The 22,586-nt window shown below is 35.6% G+C and overlaps 4 protein-coding genes across 6 annotated transcripts; 2 read left to right on the forward strand and 2 right to left on the reverse strand.

Annotated features, from left to right (window-relative positions):
- Positions 1 to 2,651: 2,651 nt before the first annotated feature.
- On the reverse strand, positions 2,652 to 8,933 carry LOC105633739 (Pentatricopeptide repeat (PPR) superfamily protein). 2 transcript variants are annotated; one of them, XM_020679185.3, is made up of 5 exons: positions 5,774 to 8,933; positions 5,552 to 5,695; positions 4,265 to 4,526; positions 2,860 to 3,013; positions 2,652 to 2,784 (listed from the first exon to the last, which is right to left on the reverse strand). In XM_020679185.3, the coding sequence occupies exon 1, from the start codon at positions 8,709 to 8,711 to the stop codon at positions 5,859 to 5,861; it is 2,853 nt and encodes a 950-aa protein (XP_020534844.1). In that variant the 5' UTR covers positions 8,712 to 8,933; the 3' UTR covers positions 2,652 to 2,784; positions 2,860 to 3,013; positions 4,265 to 4,526; positions 5,552 to 5,695; positions 5,774 to 5,858. The 2 variants fall into 2 exon arrangements, with proteins under 2 accessions (XP_020534844.1, XP_012071770.1); XM_012216380.4 differs by lacking the exons at positions 2,652 to 2,784; positions 2,860 to 3,013 and having other exon boundaries at positions 3,870 to 4,526.
- Positions 8,934 to 10,710: 1,777 nt separating this feature from the next.
- LOC105633738 (putative calcium-binding protein CML41) lies at positions 10,711 to 11,549 on the forward strand. The gene has a single exon (XM_012216379.4). The coding sequence runs from the start codon at positions 10,817 to 10,819 to the stop codon at positions 11,369 to 11,371; it is 555 nt and encodes a 184-aa protein (XP_012071769.1). The 5' UTR covers positions 10,711 to 10,816; the 3' UTR covers positions 11,372 to 11,549.
- A 1,028-nt stretch (positions 11,550 to 12,577) lies between these two features.
- LOC105633737 (protein LYK5) lies at positions 12,578 to 14,720 on the forward strand. Its single transcript, XM_012216377.4, has one exon. The coding sequence runs from the start codon at positions 12,668 to 12,670 to the stop codon at positions 14,594 to 14,596; it is 1,929 nt and encodes a 642-aa protein (XP_012071767.1). The 5' UTR covers positions 12,578 to 12,667; the 3' UTR covers positions 14,597 to 14,720.
- Positions 14,721 to 15,356: 636 nt separating this feature from the next.
- On the reverse strand, positions 15,357 to 22,148 carry LOC105633736 (protein DA1). Of its 2 annotated transcripts, none has more exons than XM_089726149.1 (12): positions 21,653 to 22,148; positions 20,822 to 20,953; positions 20,431 to 20,521; positions 19,032 to 19,209; positions 18,769 to 18,889; positions 18,552 to 18,635; positions 17,850 to 17,969; positions 17,521 to 17,733; positions 16,879 to 16,941; positions 16,649 to 16,767; positions 16,108 to 16,166; positions 15,357 to 15,899 (listed from the first exon to the last, which is right to left on the reverse strand). In XM_089726149.1, exons 2-12 carry the CDS (start codon positions 20,933 to 20,935, stop codon positions 15,592 to 15,594), a joined length of 1,470 nt encoding a protein of 489 aa, XP_089582275.1. In that variant the 5' UTR covers positions 20,936 to 20,953; positions 21,653 to 22,148; the 3' UTR covers positions 15,357 to 15,591. The 2 variants fall into 2 exon arrangements, with proteins under 2 accessions (XP_089582275.1, XP_012071765.1); XM_012216375.4 differs by having other exon boundaries at positions 19,026 to 19,209; positions 21,653 to 22,147.
- Positions 22,149 to 22,586: the final 438 nt, after the last annotated feature.

The following is a 22,586-nucleotide window of genomic DNA, read 5'->3' on the forward strand; positions in this document are numbered from 1 at the left end:
AACCAATGGAGACCAACTACCCGCATTGTTCAATTGTACTCGAATAGTCAACTGGTAGAACTTTTAAATTGCCATGCCACCCTGTTGCAATTTTTAATTTCTTTTATTTATAATATTGCATTAATAATTTTAAAATATTAGCTAACAGGTGATTGAATCGATATAAATAAATAAAATAATTATTATCACGAATTTTTTATCTAAATACCACTTTCGCTCAATTTTCAAAATACATGTTACAAATTAAAAAAAAAAAATGAAGAAGCTCAAAAAATTATACAAAGAAACGTGTAATATTTGAAGTACAATAAATAATTAAGAAAATGAAAGGAGTGTCGGTAGAGCAAAGGAAACAACATTAACGAGGGTTCGTAGAATGACGCGTGGCATGCATTTAAGAGGAAAGGAAAAGCCTTTCGCACGGCAAATGATCCGAATTTGGTTTGGATTGATGATCTCTCCCTGCTTCTGTTATTGGTATCTGACCGTTTAAATGTTTTTAAGATATTTACCCTTCCATCCCTACTCCTTCTTCTTCTTCTTCTTCTAACAACCATCTTGCCTCGTTCTCTTTCAAACAATTTTCATAGTTAGAACTGCTGTTTTTATGCTTGATTGAGATGAATAAACTATCCTATCTGATCATTCATTGAAAATAAAAGAGTGACTTGAGAAATGTTATCATTGACCATATCAAGGGTTTGTTGTTACGGAGATCTGTTTGTTTAGAAAATGGTTATGAATGACGCTTCAAAATGTTTTAATAAACAGCAAGTCTACGAAATTTGATTAAGACTCAGACAGACTCTTTCTTTATTAAAGTCGTACATAGACGAGTCGGTGAAAGGAATTGTTTTTCCTTCTTCATTCAGAGGGAAAAAAGGGAAGGAATTTCTTTCCATTGGAATTCCAGATAATCAATTAAAAGGAAATTTCAATCATGAGTTTTATGACGTCGTTTTGTAGACAAACAACGCGTTTTCTAACCAAGAAAAAGGCTTTAAGGCTGTGAACTGCGATGGTTGCCAGCATGGTCGTTCTGGCCTCTGTCTTTTTCTTTTTGCGCTTTTCTCGTTCTCCAATTATTGAACTTCATACCAACAACCCATCTGAAACTGGATATGTTTGTACGGCGGCAAAATATCAGAAAAAAGGTGATACTTAAATGAGAAAATATTGTTTTTCTTTATTTGTAAAAAAAAAAAATATATATTGGAAGAAAAATAAAAAAATTATAATGATGAATTAGTGGAGGAAATAATTTTATTTTCTTCCTATAATCGAAAACAAACAAAGAAAATATATTTAAAATTTTCATTTCTCCCTTGTTTTCTCTTCTTAATTTTTCTCCTCAGTTTTCTTTTTCCTCTAATCCAAATATAGTAGCAGAGATTCCCAACTTCCTTTTAGGTTACAGGAGAAAAAAAAAATTGCTATTACACAAGAAATTTTTTGCATAGTATCATTATTTTTTGCTTAATTATTAATAATAAAAATACTCCGAACTTTACAATTTTTTGCACTCGTAACATATTTAATTTTTGACAAGTACACCCAAAATGTTTGAAGATTAATTAGACTCCAAGATTTAAAGTGGGAAAAAAAAGGATGCAATTGCAATAATATGCAAAATTCAAGATATTTTCACCCTGAAATAATTAATTACAATACAAAATATGATGGTTGCAAGTTGCAAAACCATTCAACGTTTATGGTGCTTAAGCACTCTAAAACAATGAATCAACTGATAATTCTTTTTTCTAATCTCTTATTAGAAATCAATGTGTTACTATAATATTTTTAATTGTTATAGCGACATGAAAAGCACCAAAATTTCATTTGACAACGATTTAATTTTAATATGTGAACCAAAATTCGATTTTATTTGATATTCCATAATTTCGCATTGTATAACATTGAAAGGAGCATTATCGTAACTCGTAAGTAGTGAATTATTGATTGATATGTGGTGTCAACTCATTTCTCTGTTGTAATCCTAACTTTAAAGAAGGGTACTTTCAATGTCACAATAATATAATATACAATAAAGTCAAAACATTTTGAATTATAGATAAGAGATATGACCTGATGGTCCCCTGCATTTATGCACTAATTTTTATTTATTGGAATGAAATGAAACAATCCAAAAACAGCATTATCTTTCTTTTCTTTTTTTTTTTCTCCCTGCCTTGTCTTATGATATAGGCAACTGTAGTAAAATTAACTAATGGAAAATGGAGAGAGAAGAAATGGAAGTTCTAAAAGTCGTTTTCCATCTTTCAGAAGTGGGAAGTCTGAGATGGTGCTTGGCCAGGCAAAAGGCCCTGCTGTCTGTCTTGCGGCACATGGAAGTGCCCCTATCTATAATCCTAAGTAATCTCTGGCTCTGCAGTTAGATGAGGCATAACTTTCTTGTCCTACCAACTTTTTATGTCTTTGAAAGTTCAAGTTATGCATACATATAGAATAAGGTTTTTCAGTGTATTTTTTAAAAACATTAAGAGAAGGCTGCTCTGATTTAGTAATTTGCTTTGGGGAAAAAAAGATGAGACACACCTTCTTGAACATTAATGCTATTAACTTGAAAAGTACGATCAAAATGATTTACAATATTCAATTTTTACCTTTTATTGCCGTTAGATATTTTATTTTTATTTTTATTTTTATTTTTATTAAGAATCTCCAGAGACTGCCCTTGGCAAATGAAAGCACCTTCCTGGAAGTCACTATGAATTGCATCACAATTGAAAGCCATGGAGCAACTTTGCCCTGAAAATACAATACCTGAAAGAGATGTTTATTTCGTAACTCTTACACTCTATTCTATCATAGGCTGTAATTCACGTCATAGAAATATACCTCTCAATACCCAACACCTTCAGGATCAAACATCAAAATCTAATAACCTTATATTAGATTCCTCTCTCTTCTTGGCAGAATGCACCCCCCATAAATTGGACCTCGTTTAATCAAATTCACACTAAGATGTGATGTATTCTATCCATATAAATGACTGCAACAGAAACAGTAAACATAGATTGGGATATGAAGGTATTGTTCATATTGTGGCATTAACAAATAATTATCTGAAGGAGAAAAATTTCATAAAATCTAAATCAAGAAAATTAAACCGTCTGTCTGTAGGATCAGGTATACCTCTAAGATGCCAAAGTGTTTAGCAAGGTTCATTCAAGTCAGTCAAGCCTTTTTTGTGGGGTCGATGACTAATATACTGAAATTGACAGCATATAATCTAATTTTCTATTGAAAGTCTGCTTATAATAATTTCTCTATTATGATTTATGTCTTAAAAAACTGGCTGCTTATGTCAATTAGAAAAGTAAACTATTTGGTACACCATCAACGCCCACAAAATAACTAAACTATATCCATCTACAGCGTAATGGAAGGTAATCATGACCGAGTCTTGCTGACAATTATGATTCCATACAGATGGCAAGAGTTGTAACTTAAAACTGTAACTTAAAGAACTGACTTACAGATAACTAAATGGATAAAGCTTCATTTCCTGTGTATTCTTTTTTTCACTTGATTTTTGGGTCCCTGTATATCTCATAATTCAAGTTTATCAAGTGATTAACTACTTTATTCTGGAATGAACATAACCATACAGAAGGTTTTGCTTAGTAAAAACAAAATCCAAATGCTCATGGGAGCTATTAAACATCAGGTATCGTGCTCAGATGAGTGATGAGTAAGCTGTTTAAGCTTATGTCACCCAAATTTATTATCTAGTAGGGCTTTCAGGTGCAGAATTTGTTATAGTCCATTGCTAATTCATATTTCACAAAAGTGGCATTCTTTCATTGAATAAGTGTTTATTCAAGTTATGAACTTGCTAAGGGAAATTTCAATACCAGAAAGAAATTTTTATTTGCACAATAAAGTATTTACTGGTGTTCTAATGTACCTAGAGCCTCAAGGCCACAATCAAATTTGTTCAACTAAACTAAAGTCTGTACATAGCCAATAAGTTACAAAAGGTAGACAGCTGATGTATACATGGGCCATAGAACTAGAACAAATACTTGTGTGGAGACTTCAAATGGAAAAGGGACCAAATAGATAAAAAAAAAAAAAAAAAAAAAAACTCCCAGCCACAAGTGTGATACAAAATAGGAAGTCGGTGGAAGTAGCAATTCAACAGAACATTCTGATGCATATTTCTTTGCCTCAAACCATAATTTCCATTTAATTTTTCATACAAAAAATCATTTTGAATATTGGACTTCTAGGAAGTTACCTGGTTAGCATGCTTGCTGAGACCCATCATCATCTCGCCAAGACTACAATTTGTCATAGCTGTCATCCTAGTAGCAGGCATTTTCTGGGCAGTCATGCAGATGACAGTGGATCAACATTTGATGTGCTGTGGTGCAAGTCCACTCCCCACTCTCCAGGTATGGGTCTTCGGAAGCAGTGGAAGTCCCAAATTTCCCCAATGTCGATCAACCAGTACATGTTCACGTGATGTAAGCGGGTTTCTTATTTTGTCAATCAAGACCCTGCAATGAGAGTTGGAGGAAATTAGGGCAATCCTCTGTAGATGACAAATTAAAGCATGGAATAAAGTTTACATGCATGAATTGGTGGTGTTGTGACCAGTGGCTGAAGGAAAGAGCTCTATCCACCCCACACCCCACACCCCAAGAGACCTGGAAAAGAAGAACATAAACTACCAATAATACTTTGCCCATCCTAAGTTCAATTTCTGGCTCTGCCACATGTTGTGACCAACATGCGGCATACATCAGTGACATGGCTTACTGCTACTCACAGCACAGACCCCGAACATTTAAACTCACAACTTAAAAAGACAAAAACCAGTGTTTCTTGTTCTTTTTGACAATTTTGGAGGGGCAAAATTCCTCTTCTTAAGACTGGCTTAGGGAGAAGGGATTTTCAGCTATAGAAACAAAAAGGCTACTTACTATGCGATAGGAGCTTGCGCGTGGGCCCAAGCTCTATAGGAAAAAAAATAGCATAGGCATCGCTGCGGCTTTCAACTCATCACAATGCAATTTTGGTATAGACTGATTCCAAAATTCCTACTAACATGCAGAAATGGACTTTAAAAGACAAAATTGAACTTCTTTCATATCCCAATTATCATTTTAAAGAAGGTATCAATAACCAGTAGGGTTTTGTAAGAGAAATTTTGTCTCCAGCCTATTGCACTGAATTGCCTGTTGGGCGTGTTCTTTTGGTATTTCTTCGAGAAATAATGTGACCATGGATTGGCTTCATCATGCTTGATACATTGCCATGTATAATATGCATACTTTTAACCAGGGAAAAAGGACAATATTTTGATTCATTCTATATGTAAATTTGAAGGTTAAACATGTATAATATGCATACTTTTAACCAGGGAAAAAGGACAATATTTTGATTCGTTCTATATGTAAATTTGAAGGTTAAACTAGTAGCACCTTCACTTAACAGCAAATACCCTTAATGCCAAAAAACAAGGAAAACTATATTTCTTATGGGCAATTATGCAACTAAGAGAAAGGAAATGAATTCTTACACAATAATTACAGTCTGCAATTTGACCTCAAGGGTTCAGTCTCTCAGTTCCAAATATATGCTCCAGTGCAATTACACCAGTACATTGAGAAATGATGAGAACACCATGAAACTAAAAGCCAAGATGAAACTGACCAATCGCATCCTGCACCATGGAGATAAAATTCACCAGCATAATTATGCAGACAAAAGACAACATGTATGGAAATATCATATATATTACCTGGGATTCTCAAGGGGCTGTAATAAAAGATAATTTTGACCAAACAGAGCAACCTTCAGCAAATTCTCACATTGCTGAACATTCATCAACACGCTCCTTCAGACATAATACATGCATCCAGCATTTCTCTAGAAATTGAGAACAATGATAACTCCATTTGTTTAGGAGAAATCACACCAGAAGATGGAAAGGTCACATCCATCATATTATGCAGCCTAGTCATCTTCTTTATGTTTCCACCTTTAATATAACCATCAACTAACTTGAAAATTGTCGCCAGATTTTGATCTGCAAACATCTCTGTCATCTCATCTAAAAGTGTAATAGATTTTTCCATATCTCCTTGTTTACAAAAACAATTAATCAAAGTAGAATAGGTAATAATAGAAGGAGAGATTCCTTCTTTTATCATCTTACTTTTCAAATCCAAGGCTTCTCTGGTGTTACCATTTTTACAGTATCCATCAATCAATGTATTGTATGTAATAACATTTGGAGTTAGTCCCTTCAAGTGAAGTTTATTGAACAGCCTATGTGCTCGATCCAGATTTCCCAATTTGCATAGACCGTTTATTAGAGCATTATATGTAATTATGTTTGGAGCAAGGCCCCTCTCCATCATCTCATTCCGCAAATTGAAAGCTTCATTCACATTACCTGCAGCTGAACAGCCATGAATCAGCGTGCAGTATGTAAAATTATCTGGACTAAAACCTCTTAGCAACAAACTTGAGAAAAATCTCCTTGCATCATCAATCTTCCCAGACTTGCAAAGCCCCGCAATAGCTATATTGTACACAACACTGTTGGGCAGAGAAAAACTTTTAGCACTTTCATCAAGAGTGTCTGCAATTTTCTGACTCTCAAGATGTCTGCCATCAACCTTGTGAAAGCTGTCAAAACATTCATTATCAAGAAAAACATCGAAACCCACCATCTTCTGCAACAACATATTTGCTTCATCTATCCTACCAAGTCGATAAAGGCTACTGACAATTTTGCTGCAAATAATTATATTGGGAACAAATCCCTCTTCAATCATATCAAAATATGCACTAAAAGCTTTATCCAGTCTCCCTTCATCACACCAGCCAGCAATAAGGGTTCCGTAAGTGATGATGTTAGGAGATAATCCCTTCGTGCACATCTCGGATAGAAGATCTGTCATCTTAATTGTTTTCTTTGACTTAAAAAGTCCACCAATAAGAGAATTATACAATTCAATAGAAGGAGAAATTGCTTCTTTTTCCATCTTCTCTTTAACTTTAAAAGCTTCTTCAACATCTCCAAGTTTACAATACCCATCACTCATTGTTCTATATGTTACTCCGTCAGGTTTACAGCCCAGTTCCTTCATCCTGTTAAAGGTCTCCTCTGCTGCAACCATTTTCTCCATCTTACAGAACCCATTAATCATTATATTGAAAGCATATGTACTTCTCCCAAAACCCCTAGCTAAAATATCATTCCACAGAGCCAAAGCCCTTGAAAAATCTCCCATCTTGAAGAGCCCATCAAGTAAAGTACAATAACTGACCTCATCAAGAGCCACACCTCTCTTTAAAATTAAATGCCAAAGGTGCACAGCATCCTCAAAGGCACCCACATGACATAAGCCCTTAAGAAGAGTATTATAAGTTACAACAGTAGGTTCAATTCCATCCTGAAGCATGATATTGTAAACATTGAAGGCCTTATTGGTAACACCTTCTCTACAGTATCCATCCACGATAGTACTATAACTATAAGAATCTGGCTTTAAGTCCCATTTCCCCATATCTGTTAATAACCTTTCTGCCTCGCAAACTTGACCATTTTTACAATACCCATTCATCAATGAGTTGCAAATAAATAAATTCATCTTCAATCCTGTGTTCAACATCTCATCTCGATACCTAATAGCATCAGTCATTTTTCCTACTTGACAGTAACCGTTAATCAATATGCCATAAGTATATTCATCCACTACCACGTTCTTCTCTTTCTCCATTTTACGGAGCACCTTCTCTGCTTCCTCTAACTTGAACAGTCTACAATAACCTTTAATCAACAGCGTAAACGTAACCTTTGTTCTCAAAATCCCTCGCTTATCCATCAATCTCAGGACCTCTTTGGCTCTGTCCATATCTCCGACGCTAACACACCCATTAATCAAGCTATTATAAGTCACCACATTCATTTCAAAACCCAAATTTTCCATTTCCTTAACAAACTCCACAGCTCTGTCTACCCTTCCCTCCTTACAATACGCGTTAACCATAATTGCACTAGTAAAAACATCAGGTACGATTCCTAGCCTATTCATTTGTTCATAAACAAGCACTGCAGTGTAACTTTGACCTCTTCGAACCAAACTACTCAGCAAACTATTGCAAGATCGCAAGCTGGGCACTCGACCGTACTTTCCCATATTATCAAACACATGGAGCGCACTCTTTGTCATTCCCTTCTCAGCATATACTTTTAATACCATATCAAAAACCAAAGGCGAAAATGAAAACTCCTTGTAAACCCTAACAAGCTCATCCCAAACGAGAAATGAAGAGTAGTTATTCTTACAAAGACTAACCAATTCGTTTAAATAGGTTCTGGTCTCATCATACAGTCGAGCCCGAGACAAAATGTGAACAAGCTTACAGTACGACTTAATGTTGGGTCGAAAATTGGGTTGCTGCGACGCCAATTTGAAGAAATTCAAGCAGGCATTAGGATTTAGTTTGAGTTTAAGAAAAACAGAATCAAGAAGATCATCGGAGAAAACGAAATTAAGGTCGCTGAGGGCATGATAGCGACCAAGGATGAGAAGGCGGGAGATCCGGTCGATGAGTTCGGGGCGGGTCAGCTTTGATTCGTGGCGGGGTTTCCAGTGCAGCGATTTTTGTGGACCGAGGCGCGAGAGGAGGATAGGAGAACAGGGGAATAGAGAGTACCTGAGCATTGGAAGAGATTTCAAGAGATACCATCATAGCATCGGAACTCCAGACAGCTACTCTCGGATCAGAGATTGCAGACTTTAAGGAGTTGTAGGCTTGGATTGGAGCTTGTTAATGACAATGTCCACTCCTAAGAGCATCAGCACGAACGTAGCTGCAGAAACTGATATATAAAAAACGACTTCACGCGAAATGTCGTTTTGAAATGAACTGGAAAGACCAGCGGAGTCGTTTTTTTTCCTCGTACGCTGCTTTTGAACGTGGGCAAACGGCAAAGTTGAGATTGGAAAAGACCATGAAATGTGCAAAAGCATAAAACCCACGTCCATGGACGCCCAAGGCCCAGCATTTCAAACACTTTACTCGCTTTCAAAGTTCAGAATATTGCCCAACAGAGAAGTTTTTTTTGGCCAGCAATTCAAAACACATGAGCCTACTGTTTGAAGAGCAATTTTTTTTTTTCTTTTTGTTAAAGAGAAAACACTCATCGTTAAGGGTGACCATATTACGGTTTCAGGAACTGGAACCGTCGATTCGAACCGATCCCGAACCGTAGCCGGAACCGGTGGGAACCGAAACCGGAACTAGAGATTTCCGGTTCGGTTCAGGTTCCAGATTTGTGGAACCGCAAACCGGCGGTTCCACAAAACCGATCGGAATCGGATTGGAACCGCCGATTCTCCGGTCGGTTAGAACCGCCGGTTCGAACCGGCAGTTCTAGCCGTTAGAAACTGTCAGTTTTTTTTGTTTTTTTTCAAATTTTGTTGTAAAATCTCTAAACCCCAAGAGGATACGTAGGCAACTTAATTTTTTTTAAAAAAAAAAAATTAAGTTGAAGCCCCTTTTTTTTAAATTATGTTCAAACTTTTTAAACAAAAAATAAATTCAGTTGAAGAATTTTTTTTAAAAAAATAATTAAGTTAAAGTCTTTAAAAAAATAAATTTAATTGAACCATTTTTTAATTTTTTAGGTGTATTTTTTTTACAAATAACTTTTACAAATTTATTAAATTTTGAAAACCGGTCTTCAAAATTTAAAATTTAAAATTATGCGATTTGTTAGAAAACCGATCGGAATCGTCGATTTTGACACCGTATCGGAATCGGAACCGAAACCGGAAATTTTCGGTTCGGTTCCGGTTCCAATTTTTTTAAACCGAAACTGTCGGTTCCGGCACTGTGGCCACCCCTACTCATTGTGTTAACTCAAGGAATAAAAATCCAACGGATATCGGAAAATTTGATTCCAAATGGGTAAAATGATAGGCAGCTTGTAATAGAGTATGAGCTCCTACATTTCAATTCCTTCTAACCCACCTGATAGAAATATTCTGTCTCTCTAAAATAAAAGTTTTATAATCCATAACAATAAGGGTTTCAAGAGTACACCTAATTAAAGTTAATAATAATATCAAGTATCACTGTATCAATAAACCCATAGTTTGGTTAGAAGAAGCATATGAATAAAATAAGTCAAAGTACCAATGAACAATATTTCTAAATGAAGTTTATTTTAACTTTGAGGTTGAAAAACTAAAATAGCTATCGTTAAAAGTAATATACTCAAATACCATTTCAGAGCCGACTCTAAAAATATACTATGTGAAAACTAATAATTAATTAATTAATTAATGAAAGAAGTCAAATTATACACGTTTCTGTTGATACAATTTGTCATTTATTGTCCCAGTTCTCCATTAAATTAAGGGTATATTAGCTGCCTTACATTTACATATACTATAGATAAGGTGTCCTTTTCTCGTAAAACTGGACCCAATTCTTGGATTTAATAGTCTTGTGAGCATTATTGCACGTAGGAGGCATCATCAAAAACAAAAACTAGAAATTCGTTCTAAAGAAGCAAAAGTAAAGAAATGCACTCTGTACAGAAAAAATCAATGTCTTCAATTTAGAGGAAACCGTACCCATGAAGCTACCAAGAAACTTGTCAAACGGTCTCTATTTGTCTATTACCCCACTCGGGCAACTTCGTTGCACCTCTCTTTTTTGCCTTTAATCTCAAGCTGTCACTCAACTTTTCCTCTGCATGTAGCATATATATGTAGCTATCCGGCATTTTTCATTCTTGTACAAAAACAAACTCAATTTCATGGCAACTGCCATTGTATCCAAATCCTCTAAATGGCTACCCAGAACCCCAAGTTTTAAGCTAATAACAAGTTCTCTCCCTCGCATTATCTCATCAAAGTCCAAAACTTCTTCTAAATCCAGACCCTCTAAACAAGATGAGGAGCTTCAAATCGTTTTTCGCTACTTCGATAAAGATGGAGATGGAAAAATTTCAAGCGAAGAACTTGGCGCTTATTTCACCTCCATTGGTGAGCCTATGTCAAATGCTAATGTTCAAAGGGTGATTAAAGATTTCGACACCGACGGCGATGACTTACTGGAGTTTGGCGATTTTTATCGACTGGTGGAAGGAGACAAAATTACCGATCGCGATGATGATCTTAGAATAGCTTTTGAGGTGTTTGAGGGAGATAATAAAGGTGGTGGATGTATCACTCCGAGAGGGTTGCAACAGGCGTTTAACCGTTTAGGAGATTCAAAGTCTCTTGAAGAATGTGCTGCTATGATTAGAGTATTTGACCTTGATGGCAATGGAGTTCTTGATTTTCATGAATTCTACAAAATGATGACCTGATTACTTACTTTTGCTTTTTGTTTTTGGTTTCTTGTCTGTGTATATATTTTCTCCTAGAGTTGTTGCAGTTTTATTATGCCTTGTAAACATATCCTGTGTGTACCTAGTAATTAGCCGTTATTTCTTGTCTTTTTATGTATGGCTATTCCTGTATATATTTGTTCCTTTCTCGTGTAAACTTTTACACTGAAAACCTTTTTTTTTTTTTTTTTTTTTTTTTTGTTTTATTACGTTTTATATTATCTGTTAAAAATCATACCTTCTATTAGATTATAATAAGAAATCACAAAAAATTAAAGATTAATTTATCTTATTTGACAACGAACAAATTTTTTTACTTGCAAGACTAATTTATTCTCCCAATATCATTGAGAATATTTGCATTGTTTGAAATTTAATTGATGAAATTCTAATATTTATTTCTAAAAAAATTAAATAATTTGCGCACACAAAACAGGAGCAATTGCAGGTTAATGGCTTAAAAACACAAAATAAATCGGACCAAAAAAAAAACAGAGAGAAATCCAATAGGATATTCGTCGAGATTCTTCGTGGCCCTTCGAGCTGTCGATCGATGATAAGTAAGCCAAAAGACTGTTTATAACCAAACGACGTCGGTTTTGCTAACAAATAGATTTTCACTGCAACGTTTGACTAATTCTCACCAGGAAGGAACATTACGACCAATTCTGCCTTGTGCTGAAACTTCGTTCAATCAGACAGACAACTATGGGCCCAGATTTTGGACTAGGTGCACTGGTTTTTCGACCCTCAAATGGGTTGCGATAATTTTGTCTACATCAAATATTCAATCCGCATCTTTTTCAATAGATGGGGTATATTCAGGTGCTACAAAGTATAATATGGTCAATTCGACAATATAGTCTAGTATGCAATAAAGCATCAGACCTGCGGTTCTACGTAGCCAACTTCAAACAAAACATAAATCACGGGCCAGCAAAAATATGGATTTGATTAATCATAAAAGAATCTTCTCTTGTCACCATAATTATAGTATTATATTAACACTATAACTGGGTCAAATCAAGATTACTATTTTTTTTTTTTTTTTAATCTTCATAATTAATTAATGCAGCTAGCGATTGCCGCTTGGACAGGAATTTCGCGGAAGGACCTGATTTTTCGGGACAATAAGTCAATGTAACAGTTTAATATTTGCAGGTTTTTATAATCCTTAAACGCGTTTAGTTTGCTAACACCATTTTCATTATCATTTCAAATCCTAATCTTCTTATCTACCCATCATTCCATTTTTGTTTAACAAATCCATCCACCATGCATCAATTCTTGCTTTGCTTTCTCATGCTCTGCTTATTCACTTCTTTCACTTCTGCTCAACAAAACTACTCAGAAAATTCTGCACTAGACTGCAGTAGCAGTGATGAGACAGGACCATCTCCTGCATTTCTCTACACTTGCAATGGCCAATACAGATCTTGTGAGGCCTTTCTTATATTCAAAACTCAACCTTCTTATAACTCGGTTCCTGCCATCTCATCACTTGCATCTGCGAACCAGGAAGAATTAGCAAGAATCAATAATGTCACAAGACTATCGAAGTTCCCTACCAACCAAGAGGTAATAGTTCCTGTATATTGTTCTTGTTTAGACCAATACTATCAGGCCAACACTACAATTCATGTCTCAAGTGATTATCGGACTTATCATGTCATAGCAAACCAAGTTTATGAGGGATTGTCTACCTGTGCTTCTCTTAAAAAAGCAAATACATATGGTGAATTTGATTTGGGGCTTGGTCTGGAACTGCAAGTCCCGCTCCGATGTGCTTGTCCTACTGGAAGGCAAATTAAGAGTGGTATAAATTATTTACTTACTTATCCTATTAGCTCTGGTGATTACATTGCCATCATTGCAAAAAGATTCAATGTAAGTGCAACGGCTATAATAGATGCAAATGGTTTGGAAGAAAGTTCAATCCTTTATGAAGGCACAACAATTCTAATACCTCTAGCCACTAAACCTACAAGTTCTCAGACCCTAATTCATAAAGACCCGCCTGATATTTCACCTACTTTGGCTGCTACTCCTGGAAATAGAAAATCCAAGAGAAAAATTTATGAATGGATCGGGATTGCAGCAGCTTGTTCTTTCCTATTCCTCAGTATACTTTTAGCCATTCTCATATATATTTATAAAAAGAGAGCAAATAAATCTAGTGAGATCAGGCGTGAAATAAAACAGGTATTGCCAGAAGATCTTCGTGTTGAGATTGCAAGTGTTGAGCAAGTTCTGAAGGTTTTTGGACTTAAGGAAGTAAAGAAAGCAACTGAAAATTTCAGTTCGAAGAACAGAATAAAAGGTTCTGTGTACTGGGGGCAGTTTGGTGGAGAGATTTTAGCTGTTAAGAAGATGAGTGGAGATGTGTCTAAAGAAGTGAAGATTTTGAAGAGGATAAACCACTTCAATTTGATTAAGCTTCAAGGTGTTTGTGAAAATCTAGGTTGTTTCTATCTTGTTTTTGAATATATGAAAAATGGTTCATTACAAGAGTGGCTCTCAGATAAAAGATTTCAAGATATTGGAAGCTGGAGTAAGAGGATTCAGATTGCTTTAGATGTTGCTAATGGTCTTTACTATCTTCATAGCTTTACAGAACCTGCCTGTGTGCACAAGGACATCAACAGCAGCAACATTTTACTAGACAGCAATTTAAGGGCCAAGATTGCGAATTTCAGTCTTGCTAGAGCTGCAGCAAGGGGAACAACAGATGCTGCCTTAACAAAACATGTTGTGGGAACTAGAGGTTACATGGCGCCTGAGTACGTTCAGGCAGGGCAGATTACTCCCAAGATTGATGTCTATGCTTTTGGCATTGTGCTTCTGGAACTCGTAACGGGAAAAGATGCAGTTTTTATACAGGATGGAAGGGAAAATTTGCTTTCAACAGCAATAATTTCTATCATGGAGAAGGAAAATGCAGAAGCTGAGCTGGCTTCATTCATTGATCCTAGTTTCAGTGTAAGTCATGAAATAAAACTGGCTCTACACCTGGCTAGAGTAAGCTTAGCCTGCTTGACAAATGACCCAGCAAGGAGACCAGGCATGAGGGAAGTAGCATCGACTCTGTTGAAAATTCAGGTTGAATTTGAGAAATCAGAACCACTGAAAGTTGACTCTATTAATGTAGCAGTCCCAAAATGGCTTTCGTCAGTGGGTGATTGTAGAGCTGATATTTCAAAGTAGTCAGTATTTGTAAATATTTCAAAAACCAAAACTCAGACTTTCGATGCTCTTGTCAGTGGATATTCACCAATTATTAACAATTCTTCCTCTTATCTCACAGAAAAAGTCATAAAGGAGGGCTTAAAATCTTGTCAAGAAATCTCTCCATCTCAAAAATATATATATATAGCCAGAACATCCAATTAGGTCACTCTGGTCAGACCAATTATTATGATGAAAACACTTCAGATAAGTAGCCAAAAAAAAAAAGTGATCATAAAACAGAACCAATTAATAGCACCAAGTACATTTCATAAATTAACAAGAAGCTTAACAACCTACAAGACAAACAAAATAATGAATCATTGCTCGTGATTTTCACATTTTCTCAGCATTTTTTCAGCAGCAACGGTTAAGAAAATCCTTAATGTTTTTTTTTTCCCAAAAAAAGTCTCTCATAAACAAGCGGTGCACCATCAAAAAACAGTAATAAGCGCTTCTTTGGTTGCGTTAAAAACAGGACGAGAAAATAAAAGCTGACCTCAAGAGTTTGCTCTCCCGGTTCTGGGGTTAGGTTTTCCTCACAGTCAAGACAAAGAACTAGTGAGCCTGAGACGAGAGCTTCTGTTTTGTCGCGGCTGAAACGCTTGTCGTTTCGATTAACGAACCTAATTCCATGCCCACAGATACACAAAACGCTCGGTTTGTTCTTAGTTTTCAAGAATTCGGGATGGCTCAGTTGGCAGGGTTTGTTAATCTATATTAGAATGAGGACAGAAACTGAAATAAAAGAATGAATAATATCTTTCATTATACAATAAAATTTACAAAAAAATAGCTATTGAATGGCATCATAGCCACGAGACCAGAAACAAATTAGAACTGCAAACTATTCTCTAAAAGTCAACTCCTATGTGCAGTGTGCTTTGGTCTTGATATCATATTAGAAAAGACCAAAGCTTTTTTAACCGTGTAAATGAAGAAAAGTCGTGGTAAACAATTCAAGACTCGGGAATTCAATATGGAAATCCCCCCGTCATTCGAATATGATCAAGTGTCCTTTGAAGGCCATATTTTTGCACTGCTCGGTGACCGATTCTGAATCCATCTCCATATATTGGAGAAGTGTCCGATTCAATCTGATGCTTGAAAAATTCCCCGAGCTTCCTCTCAAACGGAGATCTTGTGCCCTGTCTTGAAGCTTGGTAAGAAGAGGATGATGCAGCACTGCTGCTTGAACCAGGCGTGAGTTGTGTTTCTAACCACATGTGTGCAAGCACCTGACAGATACCCTCTTCAACATCTTGACTGAGATGTTGGAAACCTTGCAGAAAAAAATAATATATCAGCACCTCCAGCGAAGGAGACTCCAGAGGCACAGTCAAAAATACATTCCAGGAACAAAATTATTTGGTTTTATCTCCCATTTGTGTTTCTCAGATTGCCCTTGATTTAAGGAGGCACTGCTCGATATTATGACTTGAATGGTAAGAAAATAAACTGATCTTATGAATCACAGAATAAAAATGCACCTTTAAGTCGCATCCATGCGTGCATCATCTCGTGAGCCAGGATTGACCCAGTAAGCAACCTGCATGAAAAGAGATTTCCAGCCATGCATCAAACATATAGCCAGCGATATATCCAATATTATACAGTAAACATCCAAATCTGCCACCAAATATGCAAGAAAGAGAATCTTTCTCAACCTTCCTCACACACCACACAAGAAGATATTTTCTATGCTTCCTCAATTCTATAGTTAATATTCAGGGGATACAACAATATGCCCTGGAAGTCATTACATAATACTTGGTAGTAAAAGTTGTCATTCTTCTATTCCCAAAAAGTTGTATGTTTGGGCCAGTTTAAGAATAAGAGCTCCAATAATATTCAGTATGAACTACTTTCATTTCATCTTCATTTGCTTTTCCTTCTTGCAGGTTTTTCTTACAAGCAATAAATTACTTACAGTTCAAAAGAACAACTACTATATGTTTTTATTTCAATGATCTTTTTTCTTGACTACACCCTCTAGTAAAAGTATGAAAGCAAAGAGAACTAAAGACTTACCTTGGGAGGCCAAACAAAATGAGAATTGCAGTCACCTCACAACGGCGTGTCAATTTGTAAGGCTCTGTTACCATGCCTGTGGCTCGGTTTCCTGCCCCAAACCTAGGCCGTCTTAGTACCTGGTAATTTAAAACCATGGTAATATAAATTTCTGGCCAAAAAGCAATATCTGAGCAAGATTCAACCAGTCCAGCACAAAATGTAAAATGAAGCAATCAAAAGTCTCTTACCCTGCTGACTGTTTGTTCCTCAGAAAGGCAAAGTCCTCTTGTTTCTGGCATGTGATAATGGCCCTGTCCGATAAAGAATTTTTAAAACCTAATAACAAGAGGTTTTTAAAAGCAAACCAAGAGCTGTTGCTTTCAAATAAACCATTTTACTCAAAAGTATGGACAGAGAGATCCCATTTTCTCCACATGTTCAATAATGCTGAACATGATAACTCTCTGCCGATTTAGACAGCCAATTGCATTTTCATTTCCTTTTTTCTAAAAAAAAAAAAAGAGATATCATATTACTGCCAACAGGGTTCACGCTGCAGAAATTCCTGTAGTGCAGTGGATGTCCACCAACCTCATTGCAGCAAATGTTTTTATGAGTTTTGTCATGATATCATCAAATATTGTTTGATTTGTAGAATATATGTAAAAGGTAGATATCTGAAGAAAGTCATGATTTGGAGCAAAAAATCATAATTCACTCAAAATTCTGTAATTTTTCCTAGTTAACTAAGAATGGTAGGCATTCAAGTGCTCAAACAGGTAGTTGATGCAAATGGCCACAGGTTTTTGGTCAATATCTAATAACCCACTTATGAACAAGGAAATCTTTTCTCTAACCATATAAGATGTTCTCAACAGATATTGACTTACATTCTTTTCCCCCTCTCTGGCTTCATTTAGTGCTTGTCTCTCAACCAAGAGCAAAGGGACAAACTGCTCTACTCTCATATTCAGACTTTCAAAAAATTCTTGTATATCAAGATAAAGGGGCTGGCATTGATTGGTTTCCATGACTGCAGAGTCCAGACACTCTAGGCAGAGCTTCCGACCATCATTAAGCGCAACATATCCTGTGTCTCGTGGCTGCATGCGTTGAGAAGATATATTACAACTTTTTGTTAGGAAACCAGATTACCAAGATTTTCCCGGGAAGCTTTCAAGAGAATGTCCATGTTTGCAAAAGCAATCATTTAACTAACCTCCATTCGTTCACAGCTGCAGCACCGAGGAGTACTATCCTGTTCATGAGATGGGCAGTATTTCTGGATCCAAAAGGGATGCGCCCTATATTCAATGAGACCAGCAGGGTTTGTTGGTATCTGTCAAAGGATATATAATCAAAAGAAGCAAACAACTGAACATGAGTGATATAGTTGAACTTAGAATAAAGGGAAAATAACAAGTCTTTATTTCCAATTCAGAAACATGTCATTTCATAGCAAAGTTTAATAATGACGTCAAAGATGGCCCCTCCAATCTATAATCTCTCTCTCTCCCCCTCTCCTTCTGGAGCAAGTTTGGTAGCACAATCTGGAGTACCATGTACAAAGTTCAACACATGAAATAACATTTAAAAGCTCAAGGAATCAACCATTCCCATAAGCTCTGTTTGGGTCCGAAAGGAAGGGGAAAATGCAATAATGACCGATTATGCATGGATAAGGTATACTTCAGGAAGATTACATAAGCTGGCAGTTGGCATTTACCAGCGAGTAGTTATAAATTTTTGGATGTCAATTCTATTAAAGTTTTACTATTTGAATCAAAATATAACTTCTGTACATTATTTTATATGGTTGCTAATTTAAAAGACCATTCTTTTTGAAACTTAAGCAAAAAAAGACAAATGATATAAGATTAGAATCAACAAAAGATTTTCTGTTTGCAGGAGAGACACTTACAAAGTACTTGCAAACATCACATTTTGGATGGTACCGCTCCTTGTAGCAAGATTTATGATAACGGTAATTCCCAGACATAGAGAACTACAGGACAAGATAGATATAAAGTTAGACACTCCACTCGACTGAAACAATGATTCTAGTAAAACAGCACATTGGAAAGAATCAACCATAAACCAAGTTATATTGACAGCATAATTAGGAGTACAGTTTGCACCTCATAGTCAGAAATGGGTTGGTTGCAGGCATGGCACCGGAAACATTCTGGATGCCAAAATGCATTGAGGCAGTTTAGAAATCTTCCATGACCAATTTCAGTGTTGCAACCAGCACAAATCCTAGCCAAATAAATTTGATAGTTTCAAAAAACCAAATTAACAAGCATTCATCAATAACATTGACAAACAAATTAAAAATAGCGTAGGACAACAACAAATGGAGGAAAAAAAAAATCAGCAAATACAACTGAGATACCTATACCCCATTGGAAAGTGGACTGGGATGGGTTGATATACATTTCCTTGATATGCATTGCCATTCCCATGATATGAAATGCCATTTCCATTTCCATATCCATGTCGCGGAGGAGATTCAACATTCAAGCTCTCTTGTATAGCTCTAGCAAGCAGTTCATCTTCTTCCAGTTGAGTCTCATTATCTATCCAGTAATTGAGAAGCTTAATAGTTGTAATTCCAATTGTAGCACATTATTGTGAGATACATATATTTGCAAAATAATAAATAATTTAATATAAAGGCACAGAAAAGACAACAATTTTACAACAAATAATTAGGTAAAATCATTCAAAAGACCTGGAAAGAAATAGATCAATTGCTTGGCATATTGAAGAACCAATGTAACTTATTGCATAAAAGGAAGTTAGGAAATGAAAACCAAACAAAATGCATAATGATAACATGAGTATCACTACTATTTTTTTTCTAAAATTTCGGGCATGAATATTTATTTGTGCCTCTTTTGAATGTCTATTGCTTTCGCGTTATGTTCCAATTGTGCACACAATTGCAAAACTAAGCTTGCAATAATCCGCCTATATTGTTTAAAAGAGGAAAAAAAAAAGTTAAGACATAATAATCATTTATATCAATAAAAGACTGATGTTAATAAATGTACTAAAGCTCTAGCATTTTTATCACAAACCCCATAGCAATACAGCTGCTGCGCATATTTACTACTGAAGAGACACTATAAAAGTATTAATTTGTAATTCCACATTTTAAGACATATATTAAGGAAATGCTATAGCCAATGGATCTTAATTTGAAAAGGAGCTAATCACCGAAGCAATGCCATGTGCAACATTAAGTCAATCATTATCTGAACAATTGCATAAAAAAGCCAGATGCGCATTATATTATGCACATTTCCATAAGGAATGTTTGCCAACTATTGTATTTTCAATAAAGAAAAAGTACCACGCAAGGTCAACCTAGTACCAAATGGATACAAATCATCACTGCATCAGCATTATCATTACCAAACCACATACTATTTCTTTGATACTGACAAAAATAATCTAGAATGTGAAGTAAAGATTTGAAAAATAACATAGTAGCATACCAAAGATGCAGTCTTTTAAGCACAACGCCAAGCAGCAAAACCCACTGGCTAGTATGAATGATAGTATCTCCTAACCAGTGCAGTTACCAATAAGATTCCCCCCCCCCCCCCCCCCCCCCCATATCAGTAATTATATTTTGTTTTTCTGAGAGTCACAAGAAAAACTATAATGTCAAATAAAGGTTTTGGAAACACGTGTGCACAAACTGATGCAATGTTTCAAGAAAAATGCAATATATATATACCTAGACTCCTAGAGCATACATAAGAACATCATTCAACAGCCACATGACTTACCAACCACACATTTTGTATTTTGATTTTCATCTAAAAGGGACTCTGCAATAGCACGATTGAAATCTTCATTCTCTTGCTCTGACCAGGCAACCTACATTCGAAATCCAAACCAAGCAAAAAAAAAAAAAAAGTTTCAAGAGTAAATTAGGAGTCATTTAACTGAGAAAGATGCTCTTAATACGGGTGTCACAGTTAAACTTTTTCAATAGCAAGGGAAGCATTATTTGATGCATCTCCTAAACTTTGTCAGCTGATTTCTAAAATGTTTGAGATTTAACAAACTGCACAAATGACATAACTCAGAGCATGATCCAAGAACCTTACAATCTAACCAAAAACACAAAAGAAAATATAAAAGGTCTAATGGCAAAGAAGTGGCATTGGTGCATACCCCGGAAGTAGAAGATGTATAATAATTTGGATCCTCTCCATAATTCCCATGATAATGGCCTTCCGAAATATTATGGCCAGAGCCTTTAAAAATTTTGCTAAGCCATTTGCTCATGGTTGATGAAGTTCTTGCCTGAAAATAAGCCATTCATATAATTATGCCAGGCAAAGTGATACAGGGAGCTGTAGTATTTCTTTTTCATGTTATATGCGAGAGTGATTAATAATTCATGAGGAGGAGGAAAGAATGTGTTCTTATGAGAAAATAAATAAAAGCATAAATTCCTAAGCAGCTTCCAATTCAAAATGATAGTTTGGAAACTCAATGCACATTGTAGATGATAGAATTAAGGAGAAAGTCATGCAATTTGCTAAAAAGAAAAAAGAAAAGAACGGAGCTGGACACGGAAGCAATCCGCAAATAAACGATTAGGCATCTAATTGGGCCTGCAATCCAGTTATTGTTTTATATGTTATAAGCAAAACTTCAATTTTCCAATGCTAGGATAGCTAAGTCTACAACTCTATTGCATGTCTCTAACAACCGTTGGAACACACGAATATATGCTGTAGCAAGCAAAACCAAGCATTGTTGAGCCCAGAATGTTTCAGCCACAAACTGTGTCTGCTGAACTGAATATCAGAACTTATAACTAGCTCTAGTCAAAAAAAAAAAAAAAAAAAAAAAAAAGCTCTAGTCAATATAACAAAATGAAAGATTCTCCCAGCTGAACGCGGCGATCAAAGTTACGACATATCACATTCTGATTTCAGATTTCAGAGAGAGAGAAAAATAAAAGGAAAGAAACGAATAGCGGGAGGAGTAACTCACCTATAACAAATCAAGAGCAAATCAAGAACAAGCTGCAGAATTGATGGAAGCAGCGAAGACCCAGCTCAGATTAGATCCCTATCAGCTCAAAAAGCAACAGAATTTACAATTTTTTTTTGCCACCACCATTAATCTTTTTCACAATCTTTGGTTTGTAAATGAACAACCTTTGCTATTCAATCCAACACAGAATCAGAAAAATGGTCCCGTCCAAAAACGAATGAGATTAGAGATGGACGCGTAAGAGAGACAGTAACAAGAAACGCAAGACAAATACGCTAAGAATGTAGGTAGGAGTGCTTGAATTGTACGCAAAATTCAAAGTCAAATTTGGACAAATAAATGTAAAAAGATTAAAATTAACAAATTAATGATATAAACCAAAAAGGGTTTGACAAAGGATCATCAAAACCCAATTTGGTTGGGCAGGCATGTGGGGTCCCCTGTAACACTTCTAGGAGAAGAACCCAAAGAAGGTTCTCTCGGCGAGCGAGGATTATAAATTTTTCTCCCTCCCTTTTTAATTTGTTAAAGTAATGTAGTAGTTGGCTTTCGATTGATTAAGTTGAGGCGCGTCGCACGCACGGGGGTCTTAAAGCCTCAATTAAAGGTACAAAAAAACATAGGAAAAAGGTTTTATTTTTAAGAATTTAGCATAAGAAAAAGTGAGACAGTGATGAAATGTCAAAGGAAAATATTAGAATGGGACAATTATAGATTCCATCCCATTGTTAGCCCTAAATTATTGGGAATTAACAACTTTTAAGCGTGTGATAATATTTTTTTTTTTTTTGGATCAAAGCATGATAAAGTCTAATCTTTTAGTATATATACCGTTTATATTTAATACATGATTATTATTTAATTAGTAATTTAATGATAAGATTTTCATCCCTCAAATATATGTATTTTTCATAAAGTTTAATGTTTAAAT

The sequence above is a fragment of the Jatropha curcas genome, chromosome 9, assembly GCF_041381405.1.
Source record: "Jatropha curcas cultivar XTBG-Jc1 chromosome 9, XTBG_Jcur_1.0, whole genome shotgun sequence".
NCBI lineage: Eukaryota > Viridiplantae > Streptophyta > Magnoliopsida > Malpighiales > Euphorbiaceae > Jatropha > Jatropha curcas.